Raw genomic sequence first — 12,347 nt, 5'->3', positions numbered from 1 at the left:
CGAAAATAAGTCAAGTTGGTCTCTTCCAGATTTGGGAATGTTTGATCTATCAGAAAATTTCTCACAAAAAAAAGGCTTATTTCTTGCAATTTTAATTTCACAGCCCACTGGTTCATTTCCATAAAAAAGGGACTTATTTACGTCGATATGTTTTTACCAGCCTCACTAATGGTAAAGCCTAGTAGCCACTCTGCCCATCCATCTTTTATTCTTAGATGCAGGTATCCTGCATAAAATTGAAGTGGGGTTTTTCGATCCATCAAAAACATGGCCACTGTTACTAAAAATAGAACGTAGGGGTCAGACAGTAGTTTTTCGCATATATCTCCAAAACCGTTAGGTTTAGCCGAATTCTTTCAATTGCTGAAATGATCGTTATTTTTAGGACTACAAAAGTCTTCAGGCATAAAATTTGTCAGACGCCTTCATATAAAGAGTTATTGTCCTTGACAGGGGAAAATGACAGGTTGTTTTTTGGGTTTTTTTTTTTTACAGTTTTCAGCCAATGTCTTGAAAACTATGATAGATGTAGACATTTATTTCTGAAATGATCCTTATGATAAGTCCTATCAAAGTTTTCTGGAGTCAAAGTTGTTGGACAACTTCTTGTTTAATTTGTTGCCCTTGAAAGGCAAAATTCAACCAGGTGAGCGATTCAGGCTCCTGGGAGCCTCTTGTTTTTGTTTTGTTTTGTTTTTTTTTTTTTGACACTTCATGTCGTGGAAGGTGCCTTTACCTACTTTGTGCCAACTTTCACTCAAAAAGTATAAAATCAAAATAATTCAATCTTTGCACAGTGTTTTTATGCATATTGAAGATGTGCACCTCCTATTATGGACAAATTTGATTAATCCAGTCTCATAGATTTAATTGTAGCATGTTAAACTTAGCAGCAGTGTGTGCCATCATTACCGATAGTACATTATTTTAGGAAATTTGTAGTTTTCATTAACTTGCTTTGTGTTTATATACACCATATTGAAGATACCTATGCTGCCAAATATAAGACCGTGAGGCAGGTCTTTACTTGTGTGGGTCTTTTTACAGTTTATTCTTACTTGCAAATGTCATGATTATAAATCAGATGTGAAAATGATTTAGTTTTACATTTATAACAAGGAAAACAGTGAATTCATTTTCATTTCCATGATGCCAAAAATGTTCAAATCGGTGCATTGTTATCAAGTATAAGTATTTGTAAGAATCAGGCAAAATGGGAAAAATCAGAAACATGTATGTCAAAAACCCACCAATCTGACAATAATATGTGACTCATGGATGTTTTTTTCTATCTGAAAAGACCATTAGTTTATCTCTAAATCATTGAATTTGGTCGGAAACTTTTCAATATAATCTTACAAAAGTGAGGTTTTTGACAGAGATATCTGCCCTTGAAATGTTCACTTTCAGTGCATACCAATGAAATTGGCCCAGCATGATATGGAAAATCTTGTCTGTTTGCATTGATTCTGATGGTACAAATAGTCAAATTACACTATCAAAATGAAGGGGTTATTTTATAACATGTTTCACCCACTGCCTGTTTCTTGCAGGGACTGACACTTAAAACATTAGTCTATGTCATCATTTTAGTTTGATTTATATAAGAGTTGATCTTGGTAGTTGTATATTATACAGGGGTAGGGACATTGTTCAGTATGTTAATATTCATTTGTTACGGAAATTCAAAAGAAATTACCTGGTATTATTTATTTTTGTCTTATTCAGATATTCTAAGGAAATTACCTGGTATGATTTTTTTTGTCTTATTCAGATATTCTAAGGAAATTACCTGGTATGATTTTTTTTGTCTTATTCAGATATTCTAAGGAAATTACCTGGTTTGATTTTTTTTATTATTAGATATTCTAAGGAAATTACCTGGTATGATTTGTTTTGTCTTATTTAAATAGTTTGATCAAAGTTACCAGATGTGACTTAATCATATTAAGAACAGATTTATAGAATAAATATTGTATACAGACCAACATATTCCATAAATTGGTTTTAGGGGATGGGAGGGTCTGCAAGCCATGAATTGGTTTTAGAAGGGTGGTGAGGGGATGGGAGGGCCTGTAAGCAACGAATTGGTTTTAGTAGGGTGGTGAGGGGAAGGGAGGGCCTGCAAGCCATGAATTAATTTTAGGATGGTGATGAGGGGTATATATGGAAGGCCTGCAAGCCATGAATTGATTTTAGGAGGATGGTGAGGGGTAGAAAGAGCCTGCAAGCTTTGATTGAAACTTTATGATTATGTTGTTAGTAATTCTTACCTTACTTTTTGTTGTAATTATTTGCCTTTTTATATTGGTGAAACATTCCTTATTCAAATGTTGCTTTTGGATTATTATAGATTGAAACAATTGAGCTGACCATATCTACTGGTTCAAGATTTAAGACCAGTATTTGTTCACTTTGGATATACATGCATTGGCTTAAACAGGGTGTATTAAGATTCTTCATTATACTGATTTAATGGTTTCATGTGTTTGATGTAAATATTTTTATTTATTTATTTGTGTGTATTGGTTGTGATGGCCTAATCCATAGTTAATTTACTGGTGTTTTATACATGTAGTCAAGTCTCCCTTTTTGATAACAGGTCCAATTAGTAGTTTTTCATGTCACAAACATTGGTAGATAGAACTGGATTGTTTTCTAAGCAAGAAATATTACAACAGAAGAAAGTTTTGACAGAAACAAGACAATATCTAAGAAACAAATCAGGGAAACTCCATTTTATCATTGTTTTACCATGGCCTGCTATTTATGTCACATTATTATACCAAAGCATAAGTGAGGTGGTAAATATTGACAAAATAGCTGGCCCATGATAAAAGAAAAGAATGAAGTTTCCTTTGTCTATTATGATTCCAAGGCACAGACCATTTTCTTCTTTTGGGGAAGGGCCTGGCATTTTATATTGTGTTAGACATTGTTTTCAGGTGAACACAAAAATAGTTTATTTTGTTCAGCATCAGCCAGAGTTAAAAAAAATTATTTAAAATGTACATTGTTAAGTTATGCAGGACATATTGAATCATAATATTTTTTTCTGTTCATTGCTGAGTAAAAAAAAAATTTGCTCAATAATCCCCTCCCCTTAGTTTGAAAATGATTCGTGCCTAACATGACTAGTCTTTATATTTTGAGAAGACACTGTCTGTGTTTTTTTTCTAAAAATGGCAACGGCTTTGAAACAAAATTCAGTTTTGATGTTGATAAAGTTGGGTTAACATCATAAAAAATAAGATCATATGTCTGTGATGTTTTTCATGTTTTACCATGGCTGTGGTCTAAAGAACTTTGAATCATGTCATGTTAGAATAATTTATTATATATGAAACTTTATATCTGATTTATTTCAAATAGATACCTATTGTTGGAGCATTCTAGAAATACCCAGTCATGCATTTGTAGTGTATTACATACTAACTGTGCCTTGCCATGTTAAAGTCTTATAAGGAAATGTACCAAAGCAAAAAGATGTCACAGGATGATGAAGTGTAACAAAGTTTCAAATTGTTACAAGTTGACTTCAGTGAAACAGAGTGTGAAAATGTTACAAAGAGACTAAGTGTAACAGAGTGTGAAAATGTTACAAAGAGACTAAGTGTAACAGAGTGTGAAAATGTTACAAAGAGACTAAGTGTAACAGATGTCAAAATGTTACAAAGAGACTAAGTGTAACAGAGTGTGAAAATGTTACAAAGAGACTAAGTGTTACAAAATGTTGAATTATTACATAGTGGTTAAGTGTAACAAAGTGTCAGCTTGTTACATAGTGGTTAAGTGTAACAAAGTGTCAACTTGTTACATAGTGATTAAGTGTAGGAAAGTGTGACAAAATCTAGAAAGTGTTAAAAATACATCAAAACTTTCACACCTGTTTTTGGGTTTATAGTAATTAATATTTGTACATATAATAAAGGTTCAAAAATGTTTCATTTGGAAGAATTTTTTTTTATAGAGTGTCATATGTTGATTAGCTTTTATATATTGTAAGATTTTAATGATATGGAGTTCTGTTGTTTGTTTCCATTGTTTATTACCAATCTGCAAATGTACCTGGTCGGTGTTCTCAGTGGAAAGGAAAGACTGAGAGTCTTATCTTGGATTTATGGTCACTTGCTCAGACAGATTCAAATTATGAAGAAAATAATAAGTCAGCTACTATACCTTTGCTGTTCTTACATTCAAGGATCATTTAAAAATTGGAGTAGATTTTTATAAATATAATATTTTGACAGCTATGATTTCTTAGACAGAGATGGGCGTCAAAATGTCAGATGACCGTATCTGTTTTCTAGTCTCATTCACAGCTGGCCTGTAAATCATTAGGCCATTTTAAATTATTTTCTCCTTCTTCAGATCTACTATCATATATTGATATTGGTTAAGATTTTTTAAGAATTTAAGATAATTACATTTCAGGGTTGGATACAGAGATTATGAAAAAGTGGGCTAATATTTGCTCATTTTTACCCTACTGGTATTTTCTGAAGAAAAAACCTTAAAAAAGAGTGTTTCTGACCCCCCAAAACCACCTGGCTCCACCATTGCTTTTTATACACCTGTCAATTTTGATGGCACATATTATGATGTACTGTTGTCCATCCATCCATCTGTTCTTTGTCAACACTCTGTACAAAAATTTGATTTAGCCATTTAAATGAAATTTTGGTCACAGTTCATATTAATGGAAGAAAGCTCCCTGTGATTTACATTACTACATGTAATACATTTAATTTTGAACATTTAGTTTTTGAGTTATTGGACTTTTTCTCTTTAAAAAACGGGACATGTTTTTTTCTGATTTCAGGCTTTAACTCAAAAACGCGTTCAGCAAAAGCTACAAAACTTAAGGATATTTTTTTGTAGCCATTGTCATTGCTTCCCTTTCATTTTCTATAAAATTTCGATTTTCACGTTTTCGACGTTTGGTACTTTTTCATAAAAAATTAAAGCATAAAAATTGGCCACTGTGAGACACATATTTATATGCTATATCACTATGTATCAGTCATTAATAGATGATAAAAGTAATGAAAAGGTTTTGAAGCTCCAAGTATTAATGGCTTTGAAGGTGTAGCAAATATGGACCCAAAATGAACAATATAGGGACTTGAGAACTCTTGATGTTTGTTTAATCAGCTGACGGGCGTATCATCATGTTCTGGTGGTACAACCCTCTTAGCTGAAATCTTAGGTGTTAGTCCGTGTTGAAAATGATGTACGAAGTACAGGGCTTAATATTTTTTCTAAAACTTATTTACATTTATTTATTTGAAGATGAATATTGTAAACTTTTCCACTTTGTCGTTTTGTGTTTTATGTTATGTTATAATACGTCAAAGCAATTTACTTGATATTCCCAGAAAGTGATGTGTTCTTATGACATGCATTAAAGAGTTGTCTTAATGTTGTTGTTTTATTTGTTTTTGTTTTTGTTTTTTGTTTGTTTGTTTGTTTGGTTTTTTTTTGTTTTTACTCATTTGGATTTGTTGGGGGTTACTCCATCTCTCACTTTTGCTGTTGGTTCAAACAAGTTTAGTACAAAATCATGAATTTATATTTATTGATAAAAGATAATTCCAAATGTCTTGAAAAAAAACTTGTTTCACACGATATCGTACCAATCAGCAGAGCCATCTAATCCATACAAAATCAAACGTTTGTTTCTTTTATCGAAGTGGACAGAAGATGGTAGACCAGACCTTCGCAAGAGCTTCCTGGCATATTGTCCGTCAGGTGACACGAGAATGACGTCATATGAATTCGCTGCCGTTGGTTTCGTGGTATCTGCGCAGCTTGCAACATATACATTTCCGCTACTATCTGGACTTAGGCCATGAGGGAAACCTACGTTCTTGTCTTCAAATTTCCATATTTCTTTACCACGCATATCACAGCAATGAATGGATCCAGTTTTTGTATTGCTATAATAAAATCGGCTGTTTGATGATGTGAAGAAGCGAACTCCCGAAACGTTTATCGGAATGTTCTTTTGCACATTTCCGTCGATATCCAAGACTTGAATACCTTCCGTTTCTACGATGACGTAGATTTGTCCGCTCATGTACGAGATCCCTCGGCAGGGATTGTTGGTTCGATATCGCGAGGATATCGGTCCGGCGGCCTTAGATATGTCGATAATTTCGATAAAACAAACTTTATCATATGTTACGGCAAATGTGTAGTAGTTTATCGACGTAACGTCAAATGGATGCGTCGCCAGTGATATATTATTATGAAAATTGCCCTTCGAATCATAAATACTCAAACATTTGCCCGACGGATCTGCAAAAATAAGTTGCCCGTTTGATGAGGTTGTACATCCCTTTATGTAATTGCTTGTGCATGACGGGGTCTTCAAAGTCTTCCGAAGATGAAGTTTAACACGCGTCACAAACCTAGGTGGCGTACTGATCTTTCCCGCACGAGAGTCCGAAAGTCTGTGCTCATCGACGTTGACCTTATCCGGTTTATTGACAGTCTCAACGATACCGAACGACGACATGTCTTGAACAAAGGATTGAACCGTCGGACTTAAAGTCAGTTTTAGGAAAACCTGCTTCACACTCCGCAACATATCAGATGTCACTTGTTCGTCCGTCGCGTATGATTTTCTCAGTTGATGGGTACCAAGAAAAGTTTCAATATTTGTACTTAAATGTTTTATTTGGACCGTTTTCTCTTTCAGGTTATGTATTATATGCTTCTGTTTTTCAAGATCTTTCACGTTTTCGTCAAGCTCAGACTTGGTTCGTTCATATAATTTGTTTAATTCAGTGAGAAGATCTTTTTGAAGTTTCGTGATGTGGTCGTTTAGTTTTTTACGCATTGCGTCGATCTCGGTTTCTATTTTCTTCTTTTGGTCTTTTAAAACCGTCAAATTCTTCGTTCTGGCCGAAATGATTTTCTGAATACTTCCTGAAAGCTCGCCGATTTTTTTCTCCAGATCGGCTAAGTGGAATGAAGATTTGGCACTCTTAGATGCTTCCCGAATCGTTATAATGCCATTACATTTGTTGTGTGCTTCAGGTTTGCACTGGGAACAGACGACATCATCGTGAAATTTGCAATAAAGATGAAACTTTTCGTCGTGATTTCTTTTGCATATTTTATCAACTGTCAAAGCGAGTTTATTGTATTTTTGTATTGATATGAACTTGTGGTTGGAATTGCCCGACAGATGCGTGTAACGACACTTATGACAAAATGCTTTCTCACACGTGGTACACCATGCGTCTGCGTCTTTGCTGACGTGTCGAGCTTCACAGTGGCTGCATGGTTTAGTGTCTGATGTCGACATTGCCTGAAAGATAATTATGTAGATCAACTAACACCGAATTATAAATGGCTTAAATGTTGTTTGTATGTCGCAATCTCAATTACTGGAACTATTACAATGTATGTTATTCGAACTTGATAACCGTAAGCATAAAAATTATGGAAAAGTTTCTAAATCCATTTTTTTCACATCAAAATCGGATACTTACGTTTTCGTGTACATGTGCCTTGTTTTTAGCACTCATTTTGACAGATTTTGCAAATATTTGCACCGCTTTGAAATACTAGTACTATAATCGGCAACTAATTTTAAACATTTTTGAAATTGAATCAAATACTGACGAATTTAAATAAAAAGACCCACTGATTTCATTGTTTTTGCTTTTTTTTGTTTTTGAACGATTTAAATGAATATAGTAACAAAGACAATGATCGGAGTGTCATGGAACTACAAATGTGATCTACTGGACTAGATGATTAAAAACCTTATCGAACAACTTTCTATGGATAACAATATAGCAGGTCACTGTCTTATTCTACACTATATATTTAAACACTGTTCGCGGTCTGATTCCAGAGAATTATCCAAAAAAACCTTTTGTATAGCTCTTATCCAGTGCTATTTTGATAAGACATGCTAAAGGTATGCTGGGGTTAGTAAGTCACTTACTAGTAAACTGCAAATAATGTGTTATATATGTCGATATTCGATCACAATAATTCTATCAATACGATTAAAGCCATTTAGGACAGAAATCAAGGGAATATATATGAAGAAAATTTCACAATTTTAATTTCCACTTCGTTTATATTGCCGATGCGAAAGTGTCTGAATCGGCACATTGATGTTCATGCAAATGTAGAATTCGAATCAGTTTTTATATATCTCTTATGGTTTTCGAGTATATATGGGGCCAAAATTGGCCAAGCGCAAAACATCAACTTTAAAAATTGTAAGTTAGAAATAGAAGGGTCTGATTTGTTGTGATATGTATCGTTAATCCTACAAAAGGACGCTTCCCAAAATCCTGCTTGCGTTTTTCAATCAGAATTCAGTTAACTCTTACGGTTTTCGGGCTAATCTAAATGTACCAAAGTAGACAAAATCTGTTTTTTTTTACATTTTTGGTCCGATTTTAATTTGTTTGTTTGTTTGTTTGGTTATTTGTTTTTTTTATTAGATTCTTCAAAATCCCTGCCTGTGATTTTTTCAATAATCTTATAATCTTTCCGATATAACTTACGGTTATCAAGTTATAAGGGGCCTCAGTGGGTCATCCCTTAAAAAACCTTTTATTTTATACATGGTCCATTTTTTTTTTTTTTTTTTTTTTTTGATTTTTTTTCTTCTGCCTTATTCCGGTTTGAAGTGGGATACCCCCACCCCCAAATTAACCTTTTTCTTTTTTTCAATTTTAAATTTAAATAAAAAAATGTTTCGTCAAGAAAACCCTGCAGTATTTTCAATCAGATCCCAGATACCTCCTACTGGTTTGAATAATTTGAAGGTGTTAAAGTGGGCCGTGCCCCAAATCTTTTTTTTTTTTCAATCCAATTTGATTTTTTATATAAATTAGCTGATTGTTCCTTTTGATGTTCCTTGCCTGCGTTTTTCATTCAGTTTTCAATTATCTTGCGGGTTTCGAGTTACATGGATTGAAGGCAAAAGTGTTTTATGGACACGTACTAGTCCCTTATTTAACACTGAGAACTTCATTCAACTTTAATTTTGTGCAAAATTGTGTCCAAACCAGTTGTTGTATGCATGATAAAGTTTAAGGCCCTAGCTATGTTTAAACAATGGTTTTCCCGGTAGACTTCTATAAACATCTTTGGTTTAAACCAATTTCCCTGGTTTAAGTATATCTGTAGTGAACATGTTAACGTGTTCCGATCGTGTCATGCAGGGATCGGCGAAGCTCTTTGTTCTCATCAATCGGAACATCAGATTCACTCTGTCTTCCCCTGGAGCATCTCAGTGATGGATTTGCTTTCCTATTTCGATACATTATTATCAATTTAGATCGAAGATCAGAATTGATATAGCAGTCGCCAGAGTCTTTAGCACTCATTTTGACTCATTTAGTCTTTAAAGCCTGTTAGCATATGAAATTATCTTATACTACCGCAGGAAAATAGTCCCACTGGCATACCCATTTAAAGTTCAAATGTAGATAGTTACACTAGTTTAGGTCCACTTTATAGGTATTTCTAATTTGTCGTATTTAATTCTCTGCTATTCACGCCAATAAACAAACCCAATAAACAACTTTTAATGCGAACTAAATATGGTGATTAAATTGGTTTGTATTAACAACGATCCAATTAAAAAATAGTTGACCTCTAATATCACCATTACCTGTTTATTTCTATGCATTTACCAGGATAAACATATCGTTCTTTATTTTATATTCAATATGTCGCCTACAAATACAATACTCTGAGACGCATAATAAACCATTTGATGTTTAGCTAGAAATAAAAACCATGCGAGATTATAAATAGTCATCGCTCATAGAAATGAAAAAGAGCAATGCTGAGTGCCAATTGGAAGGGTTGTCTTTCAGAAATTTCATGCAGGACCTGGCGGATCCATATAGTAGTATTTGCAAAGAGGGGGGCATTGGTTCAGATCAAGAATTAAACTTATATAAAGAAAGATATTCCTGGGGCAGACAAGGACCACACTCCCTGTTCCAGGCTAATATTTGTCACTCATTTGATTGCTAAACTTCTAACAAAAAGGTAGCATAACCCTCGAAACCACCCTCACCTACCACCCACTGTATCGTGTATTTTTAATATGGTTACCGGTTAACATCGGAAGCCCGGAGGTGACAAATAAAAGTGAAACTTTGCTTATAGAAGATGACATAGGAATTTTGATTATGCATTTCTAAGGAATGGTAATAGTCTGTGGTCTGGTGATATTATATTTTGTAATAACAATTCTATTCAAGGCTATTTGGCCATGTGTTATAATGATAGAGCTGTAGGTGCTTCAGGGCTTTAGAAGTGTATGGCGAGTGTTTCCTGCACCAGACATAATTGTTAAAAATGTATTCGAAAAAAATTGGTGTTTATGTCGATGTACGTGTCTCTGGAACTGGGTGTCCAGAAACTAAGCCCTTTTATATGACACACAGGTGTCTTTGCCATAACTTGTAGGACTTGAGCTATATAGCTTAACTACTGAGAAATGTAGCTTGTTGAAAGGGACGTGTATCTAATGGCATGGTTTATTTCAATGATTGTGGCTAAAGATTGAATTATTTGACAGACAGTTTCGACCTGAAGCTCTTATAATTGAATTTCGAATTAAAAATTTAGAACTGGGAGAGGCCAACCTGTAGTTTGTAGTTCCATAATGCAGTATGTTGGATGTTTTGTATTAATTCATCTTAGTGTTCCATGTAAACCATCATCGAACCTGAATATTTCGCAAACTGGTGCACTGCATCCTACGATACATCGCGAATTTTGTTATGCGTTTATTAAATGTCCTTCGAAGTCAGAATGGCGAATTTAAAAATAAAAATAAATCAAAGAGTTCAATATTAACCATTCACAACAATAAAGATACGTTTGAATTCTACTCCTGTACTTTCCTTTTATCCCTGTTTTATCTCATATTTTTGCAATTTGACGATTATTTGAGAGGTAAAAATTCAAGCGATCGATATAAATTGATTCAGTACATGAGTACTTCGATACAGTTTTGATTTTGAGTATTTCTTGGATACAAATATTTTTTGGATTGAGACCTTCCAATATATTTGTTTCTAATTCTGCTTATGAGAACACATGTACAGCATATCGAAAATTGCACTGTATTATATACACTCGGTCATTGATTCATTACACTATGGCCAGTAGTCAGACTTTTAACATACTGAATATTGCGATCGGGAACCAGTCTATCCGAACTGTACGTCCACTTGCGAAATAAACATAATTATATCAATTTTAAAATGATCTATTTTATAGAACATAAATTATGCAATATAGTTCTGCTAAAAGCTAAAAGAACAGGATTGTATATCAACACAGCCAAAACCAAAGCCATAAGAATCCAACAAAACCAGATGGATCCAATATTGGTAAATAACCAACAGATAGAGAATGTAGATAAATTTACGTACCTTGGAAGTGTCATGAGTACAACTGGAGGCACTGACGAAGATGTACAAGCCAGAAAAATGAAAGCATTACAGGCTTTTTCCATTCTAAAGCCAGTATGGAAAAGTAGAACACTGAGAACGACTACTAAGATCAAAATTTTCAACAGCAATGTTAAGTCTGTCCTGTTATATGGTTGCGAGACCTGGAGAGAAACAGAAAACACCATGAAATCTATACAAGTCTTTGTTAACAAGTGCCTAAGAAATATACTGAATATCAGATGGCCAGAAAAAATAACAAACAAGAAACTCTGGCAAAGAACAAAACAACAACCAATAGAAAACACCATTCGAACCCGAAAATGGAAATGGATTGGTCATACTTTAAGGAAGAACAATAAAAACACTACAAAGCAAGCTTTAGATTGGAATCCCCAAGGGCAAAGAAAAAGAGGAAGACCAAAGAACACCTGGAGGAGGGGTTTGAACTCTGAACTGAAGGGAGTAGGACTAACGTGGAAGAATTGTAACACCATCGCCCAAAACCGAAGCGAATGGAGAGAAACTGTAGTCGCCCTATGTCCACCCATGGACGAAATGGAATAAATCAAATCATCAATCAGTTCTGCTAAGAGGAAGAATTTTTAGGTGGAGAAATTTGTGAAAGAGGGAGATTGATGTCTTTAACGTAGGATGCTTTCTCAGATTGGGAGATTGTACGGGAGATTGACCCCAGAAGTGTGAGGTTTCCCTCAGTAGGAGGGTTAACAGGTATGTGTTTTGTATTTCAATACCACGGCATCGCTCGACCTAGCTTGTTCAAATATTCATTACCTTTGCAGAGGCGTTTTTTTTCATTTTTTATTTTTTAAAGGGAATTTGAAGTGAAAAGGCACAAATTAAAATACACTTCATAATTATCGTTCGACCGTG

At 34.2% G+C, this 12,347-nt stretch overlaps 1 protein-coding gene across 1 annotated transcript; it reads right to left on the bottom strand.

The window, feature by feature from the left end:
* Window positions 1–5,561: 5,561 nt before the first annotated feature.
* On the bottom strand, window positions 5,562–7,572 carry LOC148601426 (uncharacterized). The gene is made up of 2 exons (XM_088554978.1): window positions 7,503–7,572; window positions 5,562–7,318 (listed from the first exon to the last, which is right to left on the bottom strand). Exons 1-2 carry the CDS (start codon window positions 7,536–7,538, stop codon window positions 5,621–5,623), a joined length of 1,734 nt encoding a protein of 577 aa, XP_088411104.1. The 5' UTR covers window positions 7,539–7,572; the 3' UTR covers window positions 5,562–5,620.
* Window positions 7,573–12,347: the final 4,775 nt, after the last annotated feature.

Source organism: Perna viridis, chromosome 12, assembly GCF_037379345.1.
Source record: "Perna viridis isolate PV_CMFRI_1.1 ecotype Kerala chromosome 12, ASM3737934v1, whole genome shotgun sequence".
In the NCBI taxonomy this organism is placed as follows: Eukaryota; Metazoa; Mollusca; class Bivalvia; order Mytilida; family Mytilidae; genus Perna; species Perna viridis.
Note: the sequence above shows the minus strand (reverse complement) of the source record. Positions and strands in the feature narration are given on the sequence as shown.